This window comes from Ixodes scapularis, unplaced genomic scaffold (assembly GCF_016920785.2).
Source record: "Ixodes scapularis isolate PalLabHiFi unplaced genomic scaffold, ASM1692078v2 PGA_scaffold3__209_contigs__length_174095766, whole genome shotgun sequence".
Classification (NCBI taxonomy): Eukaryota; Metazoa; Arthropoda; class Arachnida; order Ixodida; family Ixodidae; genus Ixodes; species Ixodes scapularis.
Window position 1 is genome coordinate 67,849,861 of NW_024609868.1, and position 23,774 is coordinate 67,873,634.

Genomic DNA, 23,774 nt, shown 5'->3' on the forward strand with positions numbered 1-23,774 from the left:
CTGGAAAACCGCAGCAAAGGCTAGCAAAAACGGCAAATCGTATCCCAAGCGAGTGAGGCCCGGTGGCTTCACTTGCGGGAGCGGCAAGCGCGATCCAGCAATTGTCATTGAGATCAGTGAGACAACCCATCACGTTTAACCCCAGTACCGTATCTTCCGGGCTGCAGCATTGCAAAATATACTTTTATTGTTCTATGAATGGTCCTTTTCACGAAAAAGTTGGTATAGAAGTACCGTATAAACCGGAATACAGGTTGAATTTGTTTTTGAAAATAGACCTGAAAAAGTCGGCCCTCGTCTTATATAACGGTCATTAGCGGAAAAACAAAAATAATCTCGCAACAGTGGGTGGCTGAAGCCGCCATCTTGTTTTTTTTTTTTGTTTTTTTTTTTTTTGCAACCACCTAGCATTCTTTTACTTGTCACGACGGTAACAATTGACTTTCACTTGTGCTCCTTATTTTGTCACATCTACCGTTGCCGCTCCCGGAGTGATAATGAGCGGAAGTAGAAGACAGTTCACGGTAGCCTTCAAGAAGAAGGCAATCACCTATCCAGAGATCCACTGGAATCTTGCAGCACAACGAGGGCTCAATGTATCAAAGAAGAGCATACGCTACTGGCGAGGCCAGAGACAAAAACTGGCAGCATGCAGCAAGGAAAAGAAAACTTCATTTTGTGGAAAGACTGCAGTGTACCCCGAATTGGAAACAAAGGTAGCAAATTTCATTCGGAATCTGCACGCCACATTGCTACCTGTGACATTAGAGTGAATCCGTACGAAAGCTGTCGAGGTCGCTAATGCCTCCCGGCTCTCGAGGGCGCAATTCAAAGGGACATCATCATCCCTTTTAATTGGGTTAGTGAACTCGTCGCCGGACGAAGGTCCTGAAAATCTGAGTAGTAACGCTAGTGCATTTTCTGTTTTATTGCATGCGAAGCAATTAAATAAATATATCATGTTTTCTCGTCCTTCCTTGTACTTGGCCAAATTTGTTACCAAGGTAAGGTTGCATTTTCTTGCAAAAAAAAACCTTTTTCCACTTTTTGCAACTTGTAAATTAGGGGGCCGACCTATATTCCGGTTTATATAGAAGCACCTTTGCACAAATCTCACTTCTTTGTATGGTCGGAGCAGTGCTGCAGCCATGGATCAATGCTACCATTGACTATCTTCAAACCACCAAAAAGCGGGCCGTCGGCGGGTGCTCCGCCGTTCCTCCTTTGTTGTTAAAGGAGCTGTGCAACGATTTTAACGTTGAAAGAATTGGCATCTTCTACTTTTGACATTGTTCACCTTGTCACAAAGGACAGAAAACACACCTCCTCCTTTCAGAATGTTGCGATTCCACCGCATAATCGAGAGGCAAAAATTAAAATATTCCCCGACCTGCAGCCGCGAGCGGCGGCCATAAACAAACATGCGGCGTGACGTCAATGGGGGTCTTGTAGAAAGATAACAAGTTGTGCCAATACCTGCTCGATAAAAGGTAACTTCTCTATAAATCTTGTCGTTCCAACATAAATATAAATACGTCAAAAACCTGGTATCATTGACAAAACTTTTATTACACAGAGTTTTAGTGGTGCCATCTATCCTAGGTCTACAAAACCGTCATCTCTAACTGCTAATGCGAACAGCAGCCAGAAGCCGGAGGGGAAGGGGACAGAGCTGAACAGGTATGGCCGGACCCGGATGAGACTTTCCTCCTTTCACCATATTGTTCGCGCTGCGCCCGCCAGCATGTGGTGACGCGGTCGCGAGCGGATGAGTTCTTGCTGCTCATTGATGGCTCTAAAGAGAGAGTTTCACCGGAACCCCGCGCAAACGCCATTTACGGCACAGTGCATGTGACCCGGAAGATGGTAAAAGAGTTGAGAAGGGCCAAAAACCTCAATCTTTGTCCATTTTTAAAATAAAAACTAGGACATACAGGTAAAAGCGGTTTTTTGTTCCTTACTTCAAAAAGTTCGAGACACTAACTCCCAAATTATTAAAGCAAAGCACTCAAACTGTTGCACAGCTCCTTTAAAGGGATACCAAACCAAAATTTCGAGCTCACTAAACAAGGCCGGGCAGATAGGCGGGAAGCTGCAAAACCAAAAAAATATCACTCACACGGCGATATATCTAACGGATCGCCATATTTTTTGGAAAATAAGTGTGCGATTGAATTCGGCCGACGAGGCAGACAAGACAAGGTACGTCACGATTCCCATTCTCTTTCCTCCACGCTACGTCCCGTCAAGCTGGTGAACCGAAGCAAGCAGGAGAGAAGCGAGGCCGTTTCTCCTCATTCTCAAATTCTCCTAAAGGACAGTTACGTCACAGAACTCGCTTGATCACGCCCTTCTTTTCTAAAAGTATGACCATCCGTTTGAGATATCGATGTACGAGCGATGTTTTGGAATTTGTAGCGTCCCGTTCAACACTTCTGCGGCCTTACTTTGCGAAATCCAAATTTTGGTTCAGTATCCCTTTAATGTTGATATGGCTTGGCTCTTGCGCAGTTAAGGTCCATACCTATTTCTACAAATGCACACCAATTCGCAACACACTGACGGAAATTTGTAAAAAAAAAGCTGCAACTTATACCTTAACAAATCCAGTACACATCACATTCCCATCACCTCCCTCCCCTCAGTCCCTCCCTCCCTCCCTCCCTCCCTCCCTCCCTCCCTCCCTCCCTCCCTCCCTCCCTCCCTCCCTCCCCTCCTCTGCTCCCCCCACCCCCCCCCTCCCCCCACCCCCCCCCTCCCCCCCCTCCCCCCCGTTCTCCAATTCATCTGCTAGAAAGCGTCAGAATCGGTACCGTCGGGAATGTCGTAGACGAGCCTGTGACGTCTCAGCAAGTAGAAGCTGAAGATTGCCATATAGAGAAGCAGGCAGACTGTGCCCGTGTACCAGATGGCCAAGTTTCCAATCAGGTGAATCTGAGCCTGGCAGAAAAAAACAAACAAAGAGCACAAGTCACTTTTGCCTCACGGTTACTACACTTCGTTTCACCGCAACTTGGCAAAGAGTAAAAACAATATGAACCCTTGATCCGATAAGGCGCGACAAAGGCAAAGCGCGTGACAGCCCTTACCAAAGGTACAGGGGCAAGAGCGCAACCGAAGCAATCGGGGCAGAGGGGAAGGAGGAGCTCCCCTCTTATCCAGACCTTTTTAGAGCGCAGCTCTTAGGGGCCCGTTTCCAGCCTGAGCGGCGTCGCCGTTGGCGTCGGCGTCGCCGTCGGCGTCGGCGTCGGCGTAACCGCGCCCCTCCCTCTCCTCCTCCCTCCTTCTCCCCCTCCTCCTCCCCTCCTCCTCCTCCCCCTTCTCCTCCTCCCCTCCTCCTCCAGGAGGGGAGGAGGACTAGCAGGCATGATCACGAGGGAGGAGGAGGAATATACCCTCCACTCCTCCTCCTCAAGAGCTGCGCTCCAATTCGGCGTTACAGGAAGTTGTAAACGGCTTTCACTTTTTGTTGTTGTTTTACGTAAACGCGCGACGTTGGTGAGCCGATATTTTTGACAGAACTTTAAAACTTTGTCCATCTTTGTTGCCTCAATTTACTTATTCAGCTCGAATCTCTCTCGCAGAAGACGCGACCGCGTGAAAGAATGTACGTCTAGACTCCACTTCGCTTTAATTCAAGACGCAGCGAAGGTAGCATGCGTGCACGCGGCTGCAAGAACATCAAGCATTGCGAGAGCACGCCCGCCGTTGCAGCAGTCAAACTACGAGCTCGCGCTAAGTACTTTCTTCGCTCGGGCGCAAGTCGAGCTTCTGGCCGCCCCGCCGCCATTTCCAAGATTCGAGTGTGCTAAAATGCGCGCGCGCGTGCTTTTTTTTTGTGTATAACTAAGATGTTGCTTTTCTCCCCTAAATGATTAGCCTGTCACTCGACATTCGTACGAGAAAGGCTTCCTTCTTTCTCCCGCCTGTGGCTTTGTCGGTACTGTGCGCAACTCGTGAAATACAGCGTAGTCATATGTCTACCTCCCACACTCCGATTGGCTCACTGGGACCATAACCTTTGCCGTTTGCCAAGTTATGGTGAGATGGAGTATAGTTGTGCAGAAATCAAATGCTGCAATGTTAACCCACATTGGTAGTTGGGCTGACCCAGTATGCAATGCCTCGGGTCATCAGAGGCCACTCCATGGGGTCTGAGCTGTACACGTGATCTTGCACATTTTCCTGATTCACCAAGAGCATCTTGTACTGCAAAAGAAATCGGCCCTCTTTAATACTACTGCACTGCGCCAAAATGTAAACAACGGAAGGTCGTTTACAATGGAAAACGACACCTGACAAAAATGTCCATAAAACCAAAAAGTATTCTTTAGGACTGGTTCGCACATACAACACAGTGCCATCTAGTTGTAGAATCAATACTGTACACTGATTGAGCACTGTCCTAAACATGGCAGCATTGTCTTGAGCATAATAGACCTTATGCGAAATTGCTTTGTGGTCTGAAAACACTGAGAGTGTCGCCACTTTAATGTTGGCAAGCGTTGTTGGTACCGAAGCCCGGTGGAGGCATTGGAGACAGTCGTACGGGCAATGTGCGATGGCGCAGCAACTGTTTTCCGCCTTCTGACCGTGTTATGTGGACGAACAGTTTAAACAACCTACTTCAACTGCCTGACGGAACTCTCACAGGCCTGTGCACGCTGTCGACAACCTCGTCGAAGCAGCGGACCAAGTCTACGCCTTCGCTATGGAACCTTGTTGTCGCCAGCGTGTGCACAGGCCTCCGAAAGGAATAGGACGTCATGCGTTTCATCTTTGAGAACACGTTTAATTCTTTTTTCGGTGCGAGTACGCTTGAAGTTGTACTGTTTATCGGCATACTGCTCCACGCAAATACATAACTCAAAATGAGTTTTTTTTAGTTCTTCCTGGCAGAGGGTTTTTTGGTGGAACACTCTGTGTTCTTCTAGAAGAAACTGTGCCCAGCGCAATATTTTTTAAGCGCTGCAAAGAGCTAAAATTGGTTTCACATAGCATTGACCTAAAGCACAGTTGACGGATGTTGCACTATTAATGAAGATGTGTTCAATCCTGGCAAAATAACTGCAGTGACTTTCTGAAAACTACCCCCAAGCTTTTTTGCACAAAACAAAATTTCTACCACGGCTGCAAGAAAAAAAAAAAAAAAAAAGAAAAAGAAAAGGAGGTTATAAAATGGAGTTTGCACCTCGCGTGTTGCTTCATTCGACGTCCGCAACGTAAATCTTTGCCGCGGCCGACATCGAAGCTTCAGCCACTGCGATGAACCTAACCCACACCGTGACCTAACCATACCACTGTTAACCATACACATCTTCAATTATGGTTAGGGGTGTAGATTATAAAACTGCCATCTTTTTGCCTCGCTTAACATTCTTGGTCTTGTCCGCATGCACTGAGCTGCTTGCGCATCAAGAAAAAGGCCAGGCCGAAACTACAACGCACATAAAATTAAAAAAAGAAGGTAATAAACAAATTTGGTACAACTTCGTGAAAAGATTAGGGTCCAGTTCAATAGCTGTAAATGGCTCAACACCGCGCGATAACGTCCGCATGTTTCTTCGCGTTGTCACCGATTGTTTTTGTCAAAAGCTGCCTCTCAAGTGACAAATAAAAATGTGCAAAAAAGGTGAACCCTGTTCATGTTTGCGTTCACGTCATGCATGAATCGAAGGTTTATCACTGCATCCGCAGCAGAACGCAGCAATCATTGGCATCGCATCTCTCGCACGAAGCGCGGTCGCTTGTTTACATGGGGTCTTTGCCGGTCGGGTCTCTGGTTTCGTTTTCTCGCCACTAACAAGATGGCACTCTACATTTCGCATATGGCCTATTAGCACTGATGCGACGCTGTGCTGCTGTCAAACACTGATATAGCGCGAATTCAGGGCTGCATCAGTGCTAAGATCAGCTAATATTCTCAGCACCAACCTAGCACTGGGCTGCATATGCAAACAGAGCTTTACATCACACGCCCCCATTGTAAAAAAAGTGAACCGAATGACAAAACAACTTTTGATGTACAGTAGTCTCACAATAATTCAAACTCTCACATATCATACTACTGGTAAGTTAGTTAATTCAAACAAACTTGAAAATTTTTATTGTCCAGCCACATTTTAATGTATTTATGAATCCCTTTATACGAACAGCGTGTTCGCGTAGTTCGTACTTTTTGTTCCAGCGGCCTCGTTGAGCACACTTCTTTCCAAGCACCAATGCACTGCGAAGAGCAACACACGTGGAGCTCGCTTCCACGGGTGCTGCTTCTCTGTAGTGCACAGGTGCTCGATAAGAAGCGTGCTCAACGGGGCTAATAGTCCACAACAGGGATGGGCAAAATACATGCAAATATGTATCGAAATACAAATACAAAATACTTTGTCAAAAATGTATTTAATTACAAATCTAATTACATTTCCAAAAAAGCATTTAAGTACAAGATACAAATACAACCAAATGTATTTGGTATCCTCCAAATACTTTTCCAAATACATTCCTCAAAATTTGCGTCAGCGACTTCACGGTCTGCAACGGGTTTCTGGGTGTCTCATTTTAATTTTGCATCACACATTCGGGAGTTAGTTTGCGAGGCTCTAGTAATGTAATAGAAATATAATCACAAAAAAATGTAATCAGCTTGGACGTAATAGGTGAAAAAAGTACAGAGCTTCAAGCAGCTTTTTTTTTTTTCAATTACATTTTGGCATAGACCAACAAAGAACCGAGACTACCAAGACGCGCAGCACTAGAAAGAGCATTTTTTATTGTTGCAACTCGCACCAGCTACGAAAATCTGGACGACCTGCACATTTAGAATGTTCCAGGCAAAAATAGGGATGGAAATCAGGCTATAAAGCATCACAAGTTGTCACAGGCACTTATTTAGGCAGTCTGCCTGTGACCGTCGATTTTGTCACTATTCTTGCCCTGGACTAGCACCGTAATCACAAAGTCACTAAACGCTTGTGCTTGATTGAGACTGCATTCGGTGCAGAACGTAGTTTTCTTCCTGCTCTGGACTGTGACAATAAATTTGAGGGATGTATTTTCGCCCACAAAATTGTATTTAATTACAATTGTATTTGAAATACTCACGTTTTAGTATTTAAATACACACGTCAAATACATTACCCAATTTGTAATTAAATACAAATGCAAATTACACAAAGTATTTGAAATACATATTTCAAATACTGCCCATCCCTGGTCCACAACAGGCAACAATTTCGCTAGATGAACAAACTTAATTTTGTTTTGAGGTGTCATCTGTTGTCTAAACAGTCCACGATAAACAACATTTTTGAGAAATGGATAAACTTACGGTATCTCGTACATTTCACCAATGTTTCATCTTTGACATACCTGCTTTTAATTAGTAGGCTTGTGCAGAGAAAAACCTTAAATATCTGCTTTGTATCTCTAGCCATCAATTGAGCGACCCATAATTTTATCTTGCATCATAATTAGATGAATTTGTGATAATTCAAACAAAATCTGTGGCTTCCTGGAGTTTGAAATAATGAGTCTTCTGTAAGTGATAATTCGAAAACAGTAAGGCAGACTGTAATATTTGCACTTCAAAGCAGAGTATACCTACACAAATCTGTGGATATGTTTCGGAATGCATTAGCAGCTTTAAAATACAAAGATGCTCCTTGACAAACAAATCATGGCACTAAGCGTCTCTGCGGAGATTTTTTTTTTTTTTTTTTTTTGCTTAAAAAATTATTTAGCTGAGGGGTTAGTGCTGGGGCTGCATCTTTGTAAGCTTGCAGGGCTTTGCTGGTTTGCCTTCTGAACTAAGCAGAGTTGGCTGTCATAACCATTAGAAACATTCCCATCCAAAATATGGGTAGGATGGGAGGTATACAATATTAAAGAAAGGAATAATTCAAGAAAAAGAAGAAATATTGTTTTAATTAGGGTTCCGCGTTTTCGGTTTCTATTTTTTTCAAAATTCGGCGTACTTTTTTCGGTGTTTATTTTAAAAATGAATTTTCGGTTTTTTTCGGCGTGTATTTACGCCCACAAAAGTTTATCGGCTTTTTTCGGTGAATATAAAATAAACACCAACCGACACTGGATCAGATGATCCTTCTAGCTCTGATATTTCTGATCACTCTAAGAATAACGGCACCGATACACTGAAAAATAAATGGGCACTTTTTTTGGCAAATGTGTGCAACTGTAAAAGAAACAAGAAAAAAACAAAAAAAGACTTAGAAGTACAAACAAGTCAGATACAAAGCCCATGCCAAAAAAGAATGGAACTTCACCTTCTGTGCATCAAGATTATGTGATCTTATTATAGTGCACACACGTGTACTTTATTAGCTTTTCCAGGTTCTCCTCGTTGATCCGGACTCTTGTTTTCTGTTAATATGACCCTGAGCTTTGAGAATGCCCGCTCAACGCTAACACTGGACACTGGCAGGCTGATAGATGAAGCACTGGGTGAGCCATAATCGGCCAGTCAACCAATTGTGACCGCCAAAAGAGACACGCTGCGACGTTTTAAAGTGCAACACAATATGCAGAGCTTCCACGAAGCCAGTCTTCCTTACAACGAGTTCGAAAACACGCTCGTACATGGCGAAGTCATTACGCATTTCGGACTTCAGATTCCGATCGATGATGCGCTCATTAAACCAAAACGTTGTGATGGCATCCGTGTATCCCATACATTCGGACACGTTTCGATAGACACTGTCGGTCCACTTTTTTTGCCACGGCTCTGCGGTACGACTGGAAGGTCAAAGTGACCTTTTCCCGTTAAAACTGAATTTTAAAAAATGAATTCGACGTACTTTTATCGGTTTTCATCGGTTTAAACCGAAAATGCCGAACCTCAAAACTGACCTTTTTCGGTTAAAACCGAATTTTCTAAAATGGATTCGGCGTACTTTTAACGGTTTTTATCGGTTTAAACCGAAAACTCCGAACCCTAGTTATAATCAAGGGTTACAGTAATGGTAGCAAGGACTTTACCTGTAGTTCCCACATCTTTTGAAGAAATGAAAGGTGAGTTGGCTGGAGAGGGACAAATTCAGCAGACACCATATCCCGTTCACGCTCTTTTTCATCTGAATCTGTATGAAGATGATGGGTTGGTGACAATATATTCGCTTTGCACTTCCGGCTACCTAATTTGAAGGTATGGATGGTAGCTGTACCACTTTACATACTTAAAGGAACACCAAAACAAATTTTCAGTGTGCTTACTCAATCAAAGTGTACTAAGCACCATAGAAAAGACAAAACTGCAATTGTGTGGTCTTTTATTTTTCTATCAAAATGAAACCAAACATTCTGGCACTCCTCTCCTGGGGTACATTAGAAAAAGGGGCATGTCACTGTGTTTGAATGCATTCTAATATAAAAAAAAAAGTAATGCACGATTGTAATTTTGGATTGCTTAGCATGCTTCATAAGGAGCGAGTTTCCACCATAAAAAAACAAACTCAGAATCTACTTTATTGCCCCCTTATTCTACTTTATCAAATCACAAAGTAAAAAGTATAAGAATTATGCTGACTATCCTACAGATTAATCCACTAAAGGCTCTCTGGACCGTGCCATTTTACCTGACTGCGGCGCCATCTACATACGGGCATTTCAACAGAATTGTCAGAATGAAAGAGGGAAAGGGCAGGCACCCAATCCCGATAGCAGACAACCAACCAGCCATCCTCCTGGGGCATTTCAATTGATTCAAAGGAAGGGAAGAGAAAAAGTGCACATCATTCTTATCGTTTGTGCAGTTTCAGTAAGCTGTATCACAGGAACCACCCAAACATGGAGGTTCATTTCCCTCTCCCCTCTCACCCTACTAAATGGTGTATACTAGCAGCAAAAATTCAGTGACCCCCGATTCAAAAGATACATGTCATTTTGCAGATGAGATGTACACAAAGTCATACTACATTAACTCTACATTTTCAATGGTCAATGTTGAATGTATGATCGTTTATACAATAACATTGGCCGTCCCGAAATGGAAAATTGTGTCCCCGCACTAGAAGGGCTGTTCTGCCAGTGCAGCGTGGCTCCTAACCTGTGGTTCTCATTTTAAATCACACAGAAGCGATGACACATGTGATGTTGGTATGCAGAATCCGTGGTAATAGTAGCTAATAAAATAATAAACAAAATCATACTTTTTGTATACCGATGCTCCTCCACATTCCAGACTGTGTCGTCCTGAACCAGAAACCGATCGGTGACCACCTCGTGCTGGTGGAAACCCCAGTCAGGCAACTGTTTGCCGCTGAACTGTAAACAAAAAGGAATAAGCACTTCAAGAAGTTTGGAACTTCAGAATGCGGGAGCAAACAATAGGAATTGATTAAGCATGTGCGAATAGTGTATTCTGAGTTTGAAGCAAATTCAAATCGAATAGCGGTTGTGCCTGAATATTTTCTAATTGACAATAAAATAATTTCTACAAGCTTTTTACTACCGTACACAATGTTATAACGAAAATTCAGCTGAACTTGTGGAGATTGTTTCCAACCTTCCACTTCTCCACTTCTAAGCTCACTTAATTTTAATAGTATAAGTATATACAGTATAGACCACTTACAACGTAACCGCTTATAGTGCAGGACCGAGTATAACGCGGTTTTTTTAAACCACCGGTTCGCCTCCCATAGAACTCCATGTAATTACATACCGCTTAAAATGCAGGCGCGCGAAGGGAAATACCGGTTATTGTGCGGTTTCTGGAACAGTCCGCCGACCGCGCCGACGACCGGAGCAGCGAGCATGCTTCCCTGTGCGACACTAGATAACGGCGCTGACGGCACTAGCCGCAAGCGGCACTCGCGGGGCAAGGAGGTTGCTTGAAGAAGCGGTGAAAAGAGAAGAGAGAGCCTTCAGTTGCCATAGCGACGGAGGGACAAACGCACATGTCGTTCACATGCGTGCGTCCCTCCGCTGCGTTAGAAAACAACCGCAACGACACACCAATCGCAGGTCAAACCGAAGTGTCCGCGCGCGTCGCATACCGGTCGCGGGCCGGCTGCTTCTATCTGCAAACATGGCGTCGGTTGATCGTCGTCGTAGACGGCGTGGTGGAAGCTCCTCCTTCTGCGTAAAAGCGCTATCCTTGACTGTGAATTTTCGTTGTGTGTCGCTATGACAACCCAGCACATACTAGAAGGGAAGATCCACCTACTCGTGCGGCGATGTCATGGCGGGGCTCTCAAGACGGCAGAAACGCCCGTGTCGTCGTGCTTGTTTACTTCGACTACAGTGCTGCTTTCTAAGTATTTCTGTCCTCGAACATCGCCCGGATTTCTTATTTGGCGCATTTGATGCGTGTGCTCAAGTTGAAGGTATTACTGGCGCGTACCGTATGAAGGATGCGAATTTTCACGCGTTTTCATCACCGGAGAAAAGTGATTAGGGTTAGCAATCCTGAACTCTCGCAATGTACGTCCGCAACCCGCGACGCCGTTAAAAGGCCGCGCCAGGCAAAAGCCGCTCATTTCTTTCAAAATGTGTGACACACTTGAGAGAGAAGTGTACTAGTCTGGTGAAATAAAGACTTTCCTTTAAGCTTTATTTTTCATCTAACATAATATAAATTGTTTTACAAAGGTAAGTTTTCTCATGGCATGTATTTTGGCCTAAAAAATTGATGTTTTGGTTATAGCGCGGTACCGCTTATAGTGCGGATTTTCGCGACTCCCGCGACATACGTTATATGCGGTCTACACTGTATATGAACTGTGGCACGTAAATGACACATTTTTCGCAGCTACCCTAATGGAGGGGACTTATAAATCTCGTTGCCGTATGCAAATATTTTCTTTTATTTCAAATTTGACCAAAAATAAAGCATGAATTATGAACACGGCCTGTCAAGACGTTGCTGCCTAACATAACTACCGTAGCGTAACTGGTGCGGGTTAGCCCCGTTGAGTGCGCTTCTCACGGAGCAGCCGTGCACTGCGGGGAAGCAACACCCGTGGAGCCCGTGAGCTCCGCAGGTATTCGCAACTCCAGTGCGCCGCTCGCCCTCCAGCGGATGAACGGAGAACCAGAGGAGCGGGGACGGCAGCGGTGGCGGCGGCGTCGCGGAAACGATGGCAGGGACTGTCAGCCTTGATGCGTGGAGCCGTTTTAACGAAAAAAGTGAGCGCGTTAAAAAGGAATTCTTGTGCTCCGCTTTGCAACAGCCTTGCACGAGGATCGGGATGTCTAATTTCAGTAGGGACTTTTCGTGTATCGCATACGCTGCGGATTTCTGGTCTTGTGCATGACCGCCAGCTCAATCTGTGCTCAACGTGACAGCGGCAAAAGCTTCCGCTAATAATGTAGAGCTCTATTGTACGGTTTACGGAAAGTCTATTCTTTGCCATAAGTAGGAAAAAAAAAAAAAAACTCGTCGCACAACGGTATGTTGAGCAATACAAATCGGGTATGGGTTCGCGTTTTAAGGCCGTTACAAAGAACATGACCGTTTATTCCAAGAACTTTAAAAATACAGAATACCCGTATTTGCTTTCAGGTAATTACAAAGCAAATAAAGAAATGCTCGAAGCATTTTAAGCGCATCTGTGTTAGCCAGCCGTTCGTGACGAGAGCTTAGAACGCGAGTTTCGGTCAGAGGGACCGCAATGTTGCAAATAACACGGTACAAAAAATGTACGGTATATTAAAATATTTATTCATAATAGAGCAATAAATAAAACCCCTAAACACGCCAATTATGTTAATAGGCAGTTTTTGCATAGCGTACGACACCCCTAAACTTCAGTTGGACGTACAGCGCACTGATGTTCAACCGGCGCTACCGAATTTCACGAGCGGCTTGGTAGCCGAGTTGTACAACTTATTAAAATAGCTGAAGTAAGTGTAAATGGCTGTAAAAAAAAAGTAATCGGGGTTTTCTTGGCTTTACTGCAAAACCTCGATAGTTTTTTGTGTACATTTTGATGCGTACTTTAGCTGTTTAATATCTTATATGGCGCCGTCATCAAGCCTCTCGTAAAAATTGGGGCCGTCAGTTTGACGTCAGTGGACTGCACGGCGAACTGAAGTTTTGGAGTGTCGTATATGTGACAAGAAGTGTAAAAACTACAACTTTTTTTTCCCTTTTCTTTAGGGTGACGAGCACGGCAACGTTTCTGGTGCGCACTGAAAATTGTGCTTCAAAGGCGCGGCGCGAGCTTGCGGTTGTAATGCTATACCGCAGGGTAGCCTGTGATAAAAAACAAAAACAAAGAAACTTTCTATCAATAACCATACAGCAGTTTGATTACGTGTTGCAATACACTAAAACCGAGACGGTGAGCAGCGAGTTGTGAGGCTGTGACGGCGAAGACACCAATACTGTGAACGCTGCTCTTCCGAAGCTTGACGATCACTGTTCGCGGCTCTCTTTTTAGAGCTCTAATGGTCAGGCAAAGCGCAAACATATCATTACCCTCAAAAATATTCTGCCACAAACAGTAACATGGCCACTGCCTAAAACACGCTCGCCCACCACAAAGCTTCGCACTTTGAGGTTTCTGCAACTTTTAAATAACAGCATGCTCATTTTCCTAACGTGCATCAGCATTTCCGTCACCTTTCATATGATCCGTCCCTAACCGCTTCGCATTTGTAGACAAATGAATAATTTTTAGCGCGCTGAACATCGCCAGCGAGCAGGCGCACGGGATGTCCCGGAGAATCTATCCCCGTCTCTTCCGCCATCTTGGAACTACCGCCCCGCCACCTATACGGCGTTAGAGTTGCGAATTCCTTTCTTGCAGTGCATGGCTGCTCGGTGAGAAGCGCACTCAACGAGGCTAACCCGCTGCAATCAATGCTTCGAAAAGTATGAATATACTATACTCCATTTCACAATAACTTGGAGAATTGTGGAGGCTGCAGCCCCCACGACCCAATGAGGACGTCGGAGGAAGGCATGTAACAACACCCCAAGGTCGAGGATACGGAGGCCTCATTACCGCCACAGTAACAGCGCCGTTCACGACAAAAAGTAGTTCCAAGCTTCTTTTTCGGCAATTGAACTCGCACAATTGCATCTCTATCGACACTACGCTACACGCCACGAAAGAAAGACAAAGACATGATGCTTTTCAACTTTACTTAATTCAGATCAACCCTGTAACCGACTGCTTCCGCTCAAAACGTCGTCCTGGCATTAGCACCCACCACAGATTTGTGGGTAAATTAAGTGTATGGCTGTCTCAAACTTTTCCCCAAACTCTAGAGGAGTCTAGAGACTGCAATGTTGCGGTGGTGGACGTTCATCCGAAGTTGGCTGGTTTCGCAACAGACGACCACCAGTTCCTCCGGGCCTCGCATTTGGTGCAGAAACACAAACCCTCCTGTGACATGAAGTCACGTGCCTCGCTCCGATGCTCTTATTGGTCGTGGGGACCGTAGCCTCCACAGTTCGCCAAGTTATCGTGAAACAGGGTATATCGCAGTTCACCTCAAAGCAAATATTGAATATCCTTTTATTCAAAACTACTATTATAAAATTTGAATTGCAGAACACTAGAATTTAATTGAAACATTAAACACATAGTAAATATTATTTTAAAGTAAATTTTGAAGTAAATATCCTCACCTTCAGTGCTTGGCTTGTATTAACGTGAACAAGACGAACATGAGAGTGAATGGTGTGCCATGTGTCCCCTTCCGTGTCTTTATTGAGAATGTCCTGAAAAAAAAAATGGAATGGGAGACATGCTTATCAGCAGCTAATTCTAGCAAGGAAACCTTTCAGTGTCCAGATTACCGTGACAGAAGAGTCCAAAATAAAAAAATGCTCCTCACCACACGCCATAAATTCTGGGAAGGGTAGGATATGTTATAGTTGATGTAGCATGAGACTTCCTGATGCTGGGGTGACATTGGTGATGCAACGTCATGACTGCAAAAGGGTTAGCACAAAGTAGAAGCTCACTGGCCACTTTCGTCTGTGAAATTGCCGATATACTACCGCCACTTATCCTTGAGCCTCGCTCAAAAAATAGATTGAAACAGATAGCGAACAGAACCTTCGGAAAGTGCTCGTACCTGTTCAGCGCACGGCTTGTCATGCCGTGAATTAGTTGAACAATATCGCCGTGCTTGATTTGATCTGGTGGCTCAGAAACAACAATGTCCTTTCTGAAAGAACAAAATGGCAGTATAAAGTATTCAAAGAAAGGAAAAAGAGATGGCTAGTTAAAATTCTATTTATGGCCAAAGCCTGCTTAAACTATGCCGGACAGATGTCACTCACATGTCTGGGCGTTTAACAATCCACCAGTTATTCACATCTTTGAAGCTGTAGCAAGTCACCTAAGTAAAGGGAAAAATACAAATTTCTAGTACCACAAACATCAATATGCAAGTTGTAAACATGCCTTTGCCCACAAAACATATTTAGGAGGGCTCTTCATGCATCTGAATGGCTCTATGTTGGAGTAAAAGGTATTAATTTAATTCTGTTCGTCTCATATTAGGTTCTAAAAAAATTGCAAAAACTCAAAGTCAGTGCGGTCAGTTGCAGCTGAAAAAGAACCATCAATAGTGGCACATTATTTTCGGTGTTTACTCTGGAAACCACACAATCAGTGTCTCCAACTAAACCTCTGGATCAGGACAAATATAACTCCACCAAACTAGAAGGTTTGAATTTTGTAAACCCTTGCTATCCACTCAAATATGTCTGCATTTTATTTAAAATTTGAGCCAAATGGTTTTAGAAATATTTCTAAATTTTTTGCAGTTTGTTATCACGGGCCATTTCAGCTGCGTCGAACATGTTTCCCACACGACAAGATTGAGCTACTGCAAATAGGCACCTATGGCAGAGGAGCCATAGGCGCCACTTCCCTTTTACCTCCTCCTTTCTCCTCACCCATCTCGAGGCAGTGAGGTAACACCTCCAAGATAAAAAAAAACATAGTGCTGAATGATTGGCATTGCCTAAAAAAGGTCATTGCAGGGCAGCCTGAACATGACTGCTGCATCAGCAACAGGCGGGACTCGAGTTAGCACCAATGGACCCTTTGCAAAAATCCCAAAAGCCCGCGCGCACCACGCAACGAATTATGGGAGTCCTCGGTATGCTCCTCCCATCGTCTTTCCTCCCGCTACCCCGTGACATATGCGAGCAGACGCAGGTTACTAAGGCAACAACGCTCGAACAGCCGAGCCGGGCTTTGGCTGAACGCACGCACAGAAAATGGGGGAGAGGGCATCATGTTGGCTAGCTTGCGAGGCTGCCCCTTTCTCATCCCTCTTCTTTGTATCAGATCCGTCGTCTGCCACACCAAAGCTTTGTCGAGCCTACCGTCAAATACCGGGCAAGCACCCACTCAAAATTTAGGGATAATTCTGAAAAGGTGGGGGATGGGCACTTGTCCGGGCATCAATTTTACATACCAATGTACTGTGCACATTTTCTCAGATCTTACAAATTTAGGAATGGGCGCTTATTGTGGATGGGCAGATGCGCGGTATTCTCGGTAGTTGAACCCTGCCACAATTGCAGTGCAAAATAAGTGGATTCGGTGACACTGCAAGGCATGAAGGTAAGTTACGAAGCATTAGATATTCAATTAAGTGAATAGCTTCACCTGTCGTGATGCGTTTACGCTGCCACAGGTATCGTTTTGGTTAAGGTTCATAATGGATGCCCACAGAGTGCAATAATCACAACCACGGCCTGTTTCTACCCCTCTTACCACTTCTGTCAAGTTCTGCACAACGGTACAATGCAGACAACAGTCGACCGGGGTACCACAGGCACCACATGTATGGCACGCTGCCAACGACATAAGGACGCCCTGGCAATACGTACAGTGCCGTCATGGCACTGTACGTATTGCAACAGGTTTATTGAAAAAGAGTCTTCACCAAATGCCAACACAACACAGCACTCGCATCCGACATGTGCACTGTGCTGGCCTTCTTTAGGCTTTGCTATCTGGGAGGTTCTGTACCTGCTGCTGATGGGAACTGCCCCTTCCGTCGGGGTACTTGATGGGGTAGACGTGGGGATGAGAGTGGAGCCAGCAGGCCCGTCCGTGAGTGTGGCGTAGGGTCACCTGAGAACCGTGCACCACTGCTAGGGGTTGTCCCTTGGTGATGGAGGCCAGACCACCCTGGAAACGGTGGAATCGTATCGGTGAGGGACACTTCGAGAAATCTGAGCACGTTCATCTGTGCACCATGAAAAAAAAAAAAAGACTCTTTCCGATATTGTGAAACGATGCATAAATTATGCACAGCCGCCATTAGTTAGTCTCATCACTTCCAGCGTAAAAGCCCGTGATTCGCTCAGAGTTTAAGTGCCGATGCAGCAATCGTGTGGAATGCGTTTTGATTTGAGTACACTCCGATTGCTGGTGAAGTGCTCGTGTCCCCTGCGTGCTCACAGTGCGTGAACAACTAATGGCAACCGCACATAACGTATGCAACATTTTGAAAAGGGTCTATTGTGCACATTGAAGAGGAAGTGGCAGGATCTGCACATAGTATTACAAATCTTTTTCCACCAGTAGGCAGCTTGACTGTGTTAGCATTGGAAGTGTTGAATCCTTTAGAAAATCTTCAAAACCAGCTTTCCAATTAACTGTCTGGGCAAATTGGAGCTCCTTTTGCATCTGCACTTCACGAAGAGGAAACATGTGGTAGAAAAGTATAGTGCCAAGGGTGTGAGGAAGGTGTAGGGGAGCAAAGAAATCCCCGGGAATAAATCAGCAAGTGCGTGGTGCCGAGCAGAGTAGCGCGTACGAGAAAAAGAAGGAATAAGCAAAGGAGATAACAATGTGTGAGAATGAAGAGTCAAAATAGTAGTCAATGAAAAGAAAAAAAACAATCCACTACTTCACAGGAGTGAGAACAAGACTACATCAGCCCCACCTTCAAACGCGTTTGGATGAAACACACTGTCTATGGGTTTGATGAAAGGCAACAAGATAACTTTCGGGTTTTTGCAATATTTGTTTACCTCCTTACTGATGGTTCTGTCAAAGCCTTTATGGAACAGCTTGAACAGAAAGTGAAGGAGACAATTTGTGCACTGCAATATTTCCAGCATGTAACACTTACAATTTAGTACAAATCCAATCTGTTGTTCAAGATATTCATTAAAATATCTAGCATACAAAATGAGAAATCTATCAGGAATAACTTTGTCGACGAGTGCAGTCTACAGCAAAAGAATGATATTAGTATGACTTGTTGCAAAAACAAGATAGCTCACCATAAAATAATTTTTTTTTTTTACACATTGGTACGGTACAGAAAGGAAACAAATGTAGGCAAGCTGATGATTGACATCCATAGTAAACCCAAGACAGAAGAATAATTAAAAAAAAGGCCAGAACAATAAAGTTTATGGATGGAGACTATGGATGGAAGGGTGACTAGAAACTCCATTTGGGTTGGGACAGTACCATTTTAGGGGCTCACTTCTGTTGTAGTAACATCATTTTGTCTAATAAAGCCTCGCGTTCCATTGTTGTGTGAACGTGCATAGCTGCAAAATAAGTACTAAGTGAATGGAAAAAAACTGAAAAATGTTTACTTGTTAAAAGATACTACTTTCAGCAAAATTAACACGTTGAAAATGTTACCTTCCACAGAGTACAATTTTGAGCTCCCTCTGCAGACGCATCTGCCAATAAATTTTGTTGTCACGGATGTCTGTACAGGAGCTTCTTTTGTATATCACTGCACTGTTTGACTTGACTCAACAGGCAACATATGTCCCTCATTGTTTCAAAAAGGGGGCAAAAAGGCACTTGTGCTCTTAAAGAACTCTGCAAAATGTGAATTTTTGCCTCAAATTGAATCATAACAAAGTTTTTCTTTCTGCCCGTTTTCCATTAAGGATAATGGTCCCCCTACTTTTAGCAACTACCTATTCAACAGAACACCAGTGAACATATTTCAGTCTCGAGACTAAAGTCTCATTTTCAGTGATGCACATATTTTTGCAAATATGTAGTATTGAGAAGTATATTTTAGGTCAGAACAAACCTCCAGGCTGGCCTGAAAAGCACTGGTCATGATGTTGTCATGTGGGCCAGCCTTGGTGAGGGTGTTGAGGTGCACATAAAACACCCCCAGGTAGATGCACGTCGGCACAACCACTGTGACCGCAGATCGGCACATGAAGTGGAGCCAGAGCTTGGCCTGGAGCCAAAACAGGTCGTTGGGAAGCAGAAAACATCTCCAACGTAAAAAGAGACTGTGAACATACCCCACATTATAATAAGAAAGGGAGATAACAAAAAAAAAAGAAAATAAGTGGAGTTCTATTGCATGACTTATATTATTATTTTCAAGTAGAGTAGAACCTTGTTGGTAAGTTATTCAGGGGACCAGGGAAATAAAATGTATTATCTGGGAAAATGTAAGGAATAAGAACACCATTCACTAAAGATAACACAGATAGCAACTGTGACAAAATAATTTATTTTACGCTAACATTCGTAAGTGTAAAGAGAAACTGGCTCAGAAAAAGCTTATAAACATTTTTAGGTGTAGTAAACTGAAATAAACATACTGTAAAAGTTTGTAACATTTAGAAAAGGCTTATTGGTGTAAACTCGAATATGTTCAGAAAAAGCTAATTAATTTCCACCTGACGGTTTGGGCAACTGTAATGCGGGAGAGCGACACAGTCCTGGACTTGCTCAGAGGCATTTGCCAATGTCCTCGTCGGCTTGTCCCCATGCAATCGTGCGCAACACTTCAGTACATATACCAAAGTCGTAAAAAAGGTCTTGCTCGATGAAAGGCTGTAGTGGACTGGCAGGAAAGATTGCAATGTGCTAAACGAGTTTTGACAGAAGCTTCTTTACATAGACCCGGAGTACTGGAACCGGTAGCGCATCAACTGGGCAAAGTTCTGGCAGTGAACCAAGAACCACACGACAACACGGACCAGCAAACAAACAAAAATAGAGCAAAGCACAATCATGCACCATCTTTGTGTTGCTCAATAAAAAAAATAAAAGAATGTTTTCTTGCCAGACTAAACGTGTTTGAAGTAAAAAAATCTGCAAGTGAAAAGGCACTTATTTGGCTTTTTCGGTTAGAGCTTTTTGTTCGCAGATTTTTGGGTGGGTACTCTTGAAAAGCGTCTTGTCTGGCAACAACTTTCTTTTTTTGACGAGCAAAACAAAGATGACGCATTGTTTCTTTTTGTCCGTTCTATCTGATGACCAGTTCTTTTTGTCACGAGATTCTTGGTTCCAAGTCTGAAGCAAGCTGCAGGAACCGTTCTCAGCCAATGCACTGCTAGTTCCGGTACTCCTCCAGGTCAGTGTCGAGAAGCCTCTAGCAAAACTCGTTTACCAAGTTGCACTCTTTCCTGCACATCCACCCAGCCTCTCATTTGGCAAGACCAAGACCCAACAAGGTTAGGCTGGACTTTTTTGCCCCTGTGGTGTATCGAAGTGTCACGCGCGAGTGCACGGGGAAGAGGACATTGGCAAACACCCTTCACAGGCCCAGATCTCCGTCGCTTCTCCTCCAAGCCTCCTCGAGCAGGACCATACTTGCGTTATGCCCCAAGTCAGTAAAGGTAGTGGTGCTTCGTGCTAAGCCTCTTGCAGTGTTCTGTCTCGATCAGCACCTAACAGCAGCACGCCATAATTATTTTTCGTCTTAATGCGATAGCGCCATGACTGTGGCGACAAACGTCGCATTAGCACTTGGACGACAGTGCCACTGTACAGTTGCTAAGTGGTTTGGTCGATCCCCACTGACCCTCACTCCCAGTGTGATGCGCTTGAGAGGCGGACAATCGGCAGACTTATCGTCATGCTATTAATCCGTCTGCGATTCAGTTCGTCGTGTGAATGGGCTGGCGCCGTCGGTGCCACGTTTTCAGCTTTTTGGATGTAAAAACCGGGAAAGCAAATCTACTCAGCAGGAAACAAATATCTGTATTTCAGTGGGAGCTCGGCCGAACCGGGAACGTACCAATGAGGTTACACTGTATATCGGCGTTGCTGTAATTAAAATAGAGTGATGCCAGCTGATGTGACATTTTGCGTGTGCTAAACGAGTGAACACATAATCTATATAGTGTTGGCATTGATTTAGATGCTGAAATTAATTATTCATGATCATGGTCTAGGCTCACATAATGTTGCCTAACCTGATCTTTTCACCTAGCTTAGCTGTGAAGTTTTTGAAGTCAGTTCAAAGATATTCAAATTGCAGGAAATAGTCAATATATTGTCGCCTACCGATTTTTCGGAAGACGATAATTCAGACTTGTTAAATATTTTGGACCTAAAGGAGGAACGTTTCCTACCCGATAGATATAGTGTATATGCACTACCAATGTTTCGGACAGCATGAAGTCCGAAAGTTTGATTTTTCGGACAAGACTGCTGCGAGCGGTCAGTAGGAAACACCGCCAAGAGGCCACCATTTAGGCTCTATGTTGGCTACATGTGAATTGGCTTGGTTTGGCAGTGCTATGTGAGTCCTGCAAAGTCCTATCGCTAGGTGACACTATGCTATGGCTTTTTTTTTTTCTCTAGCTGTGCGTTGTTATCAACATCATTGTTACCTTTTTGCTTTGTTCATTCACCATTCTGCACTCATAGACTAGCGCCTCTTATCTCGTATCGGTGAATCATGTTTTCAAACTATGCTGGCTCGGATGTCATCTGTTCTTTCGCTGGTGTGAACTGTCACTAAGGAGTGCAGAAAGTACTCGACCATAGCGCTAGAAAAGAAGGCAGCGATTCTCAAGCAAATAGAAAGTGGCTGAACACGACCAGAGGCGTAACCTGAGGCAAGGCACTATTGACGGCTTTTTTAAGCTCATTTAGACGTAACAAAGACAAGTCTTCTAATCTGCTGATTTTTCGGACTGCTCTATTATTCGGATGTTTTTTCGGTGCCAGCGAAGTCCCAAAATTTGGTCGGCGACTGTAGAATGCTTATGTCACAACAACTGACAACCAGCAGTAAATGCTTAAAACAGCTCATAGAGAGAACCACATGACTTGTGAATTGCATGACACAGTAAGTGTGAATCTGCACTTCTTTACACTTATCTCGGACAGGAATTTTAAAATACAAAATTTCACTGCTTAGGTTGTTGCCCTAAGTAAGCATTGTCCACCATGCATGCAAATTAATTTCAATAACAGCCTTTAAATTTTTAGGAAAAAAACAGAAAAAACTGGTGATCACTTCATTGTACGTCATCTCTCTCTGCATATTCACAGCATGAAGAACTGACATGTTGTTTAGAAGGCTTTTCCAAATAAAATAGACACAAAATATATGCATTATAAATTTCAATGCTTTACCTTATATTGAGTGTTTACTTACATCAGAAATTGCACTGTTTCCAAGCATGTTCCAAAAGTCACGTGCCATAATGTAGACAGCCAACAGGATCGAAAACATGCCAATATATTTTACACTGAAAAAACAACAACAAAAGACTTAAGAATCTAGACAACTTGTGACAGTTATGAAATTACCACAATCTGAAACCCATGACATCAAAGCTTGACACATGTAATGAAATTTTCAAGTGTGTAATTTATATCTGCCATTAATAGGCCCAGTATAGGTTATGCTGCTAGTCACATCTGAACCCAGAATGGCTTAGTTGTGATGAAAGGGAAGACCACATTCAAGAAGTCCACTTCTTGAAAGTGGGCTACTTGTCATCTGAGTTCTGCATAAAAATAATTCAACCAAATAGATGTTAATAGATACCTTGCCCATTCCAGGGCAAATCCTGACAAAGTTTAACCAGAATAAAACTAATCTAATGTTCCATTTGGCAGTGAAGTTTGGCTTGTTGTGAGTAAGACCAGTGGCCGCTGTCAACATCGGTCTGCTCTACCAATCGCTAACACCTGGTTAGCATAGTTGGCAGAGTGCTCCCTTTGAGAGGTCCCGGGATCTAAGCTTGAGCCAGGTGAATTTTTGCAACAGCACATCAGCTGCCTCAAAAGCATGAGTTGCACTCCATTTCAGGAGTAAGTCTATTTATTATTTTGTAAATCTTCTCCACGTTGGGGACTTTGTCTTAATTATTAGCACCTAGATTGTTAGAAGGGATAAATATAGTGACCCATAGGAGTTTAATTGTACCTATACGCTATGCTGTAATAGGTGGCCTCCACTTTACATTAAAAAAAAACAGTAAATCAAAAAGTCAAACTTGCTGCTAAACCCAATTTCCCACCACTCAGAACCTGTGTAACGTGAAGGTTGACAATGAGGTCAAGGTCAACACCGGCTTGTAACACTATGCAACTGATAAGAGACATAGACTACGTACCAGAGAGCACAGGTGAGGAAGGCCACAGACAGGACCAGCCAGAACCACCAGCCAAAGGAAAAGGGCCTGCAGTGGAGAAAAGTACAAATCGGTAAAGCCGCTGAGAAGTCGGAGGTTGCAGGCAGTCTTGATTTTGTAAAAGAACAGGCTAGTCATTACAAATCAAACACTATTTATTTGTGAGCTCTGAATCAGTGACGGGCTTTATCATGAGTCATGCGCCTCTCTTCAAGATACGGCGACAGCAACTTCGCACTTTTGCAAAATTGCCTTCATGCGACACAATGCCTCTTGCTGCACATGCAAAAATGGGAGTAACCTGACATCTGCTAGAAGAGGTTATTTATACATGTTTACAGTCACAATGTTCCCTTCTCTCTGGAATTATATGTATCTGATAATTATTTTTTCTTGCCAAAGGTACTTGGATAATGAATGACACTGATTGAACACAACATGTGTTCAAAAAGTGCCA

General features: G+C 43.8%; 1 protein-coding gene across 1 annotated transcript in view; it reads right to left on the bottom strand.

Moving 5' to 3' along the window:
• LOC8033475 (protein O-mannosyltransferase 1) overlaps nucleotides 1–23,774 on the bottom strand; it is a 45,886-nt gene that overhangs the window by 14,258 nt on the left and 7,854 nt on the right. Inside the window, exons 6-17 of the mRNA XM_042292477.1 lie at nucleotides 23,300–23,365; nucleotides 22,333–22,426; nucleotides 19,009–19,164; nucleotides 16,965–17,126; nucleotides 15,257–15,315; nucleotides 15,049–15,141; nucleotides 14,806–14,902; nucleotides 14,597–14,689; nucleotides 10,164–10,278; nucleotides 8,995–9,095; nucleotides 4,093–4,209; nucleotides 2,814–2,940 (exon numbers count right to left, since the gene is read on the bottom strand). Coding sequence (XP_042148411.1) covers nucleotides 2,814–2,940; nucleotides 4,093–4,209; nucleotides 8,995–9,095; nucleotides 10,164–10,278; nucleotides 14,597–14,689; nucleotides 14,806–14,902; nucleotides 15,049–15,141; nucleotides 15,257–15,315; nucleotides 16,965–17,126; nucleotides 19,009–19,164; nucleotides 22,333–22,426; nucleotides 23,300–23,365 — 1,280 coding nt within the window. The remainder of the gene's footprint in view (nucleotides 1–2,813; nucleotides 2,941–4,092; nucleotides 4,210–8,994; nucleotides 9,096–10,163; nucleotides 10,279–14,596; nucleotides 14,690–14,805; nucleotides 14,903–15,048; nucleotides 15,142–15,256; nucleotides 15,316–16,964; nucleotides 17,127–19,008; nucleotides 19,165–22,332; nucleotides 22,427–23,299; nucleotides 23,366–23,774) is intronic.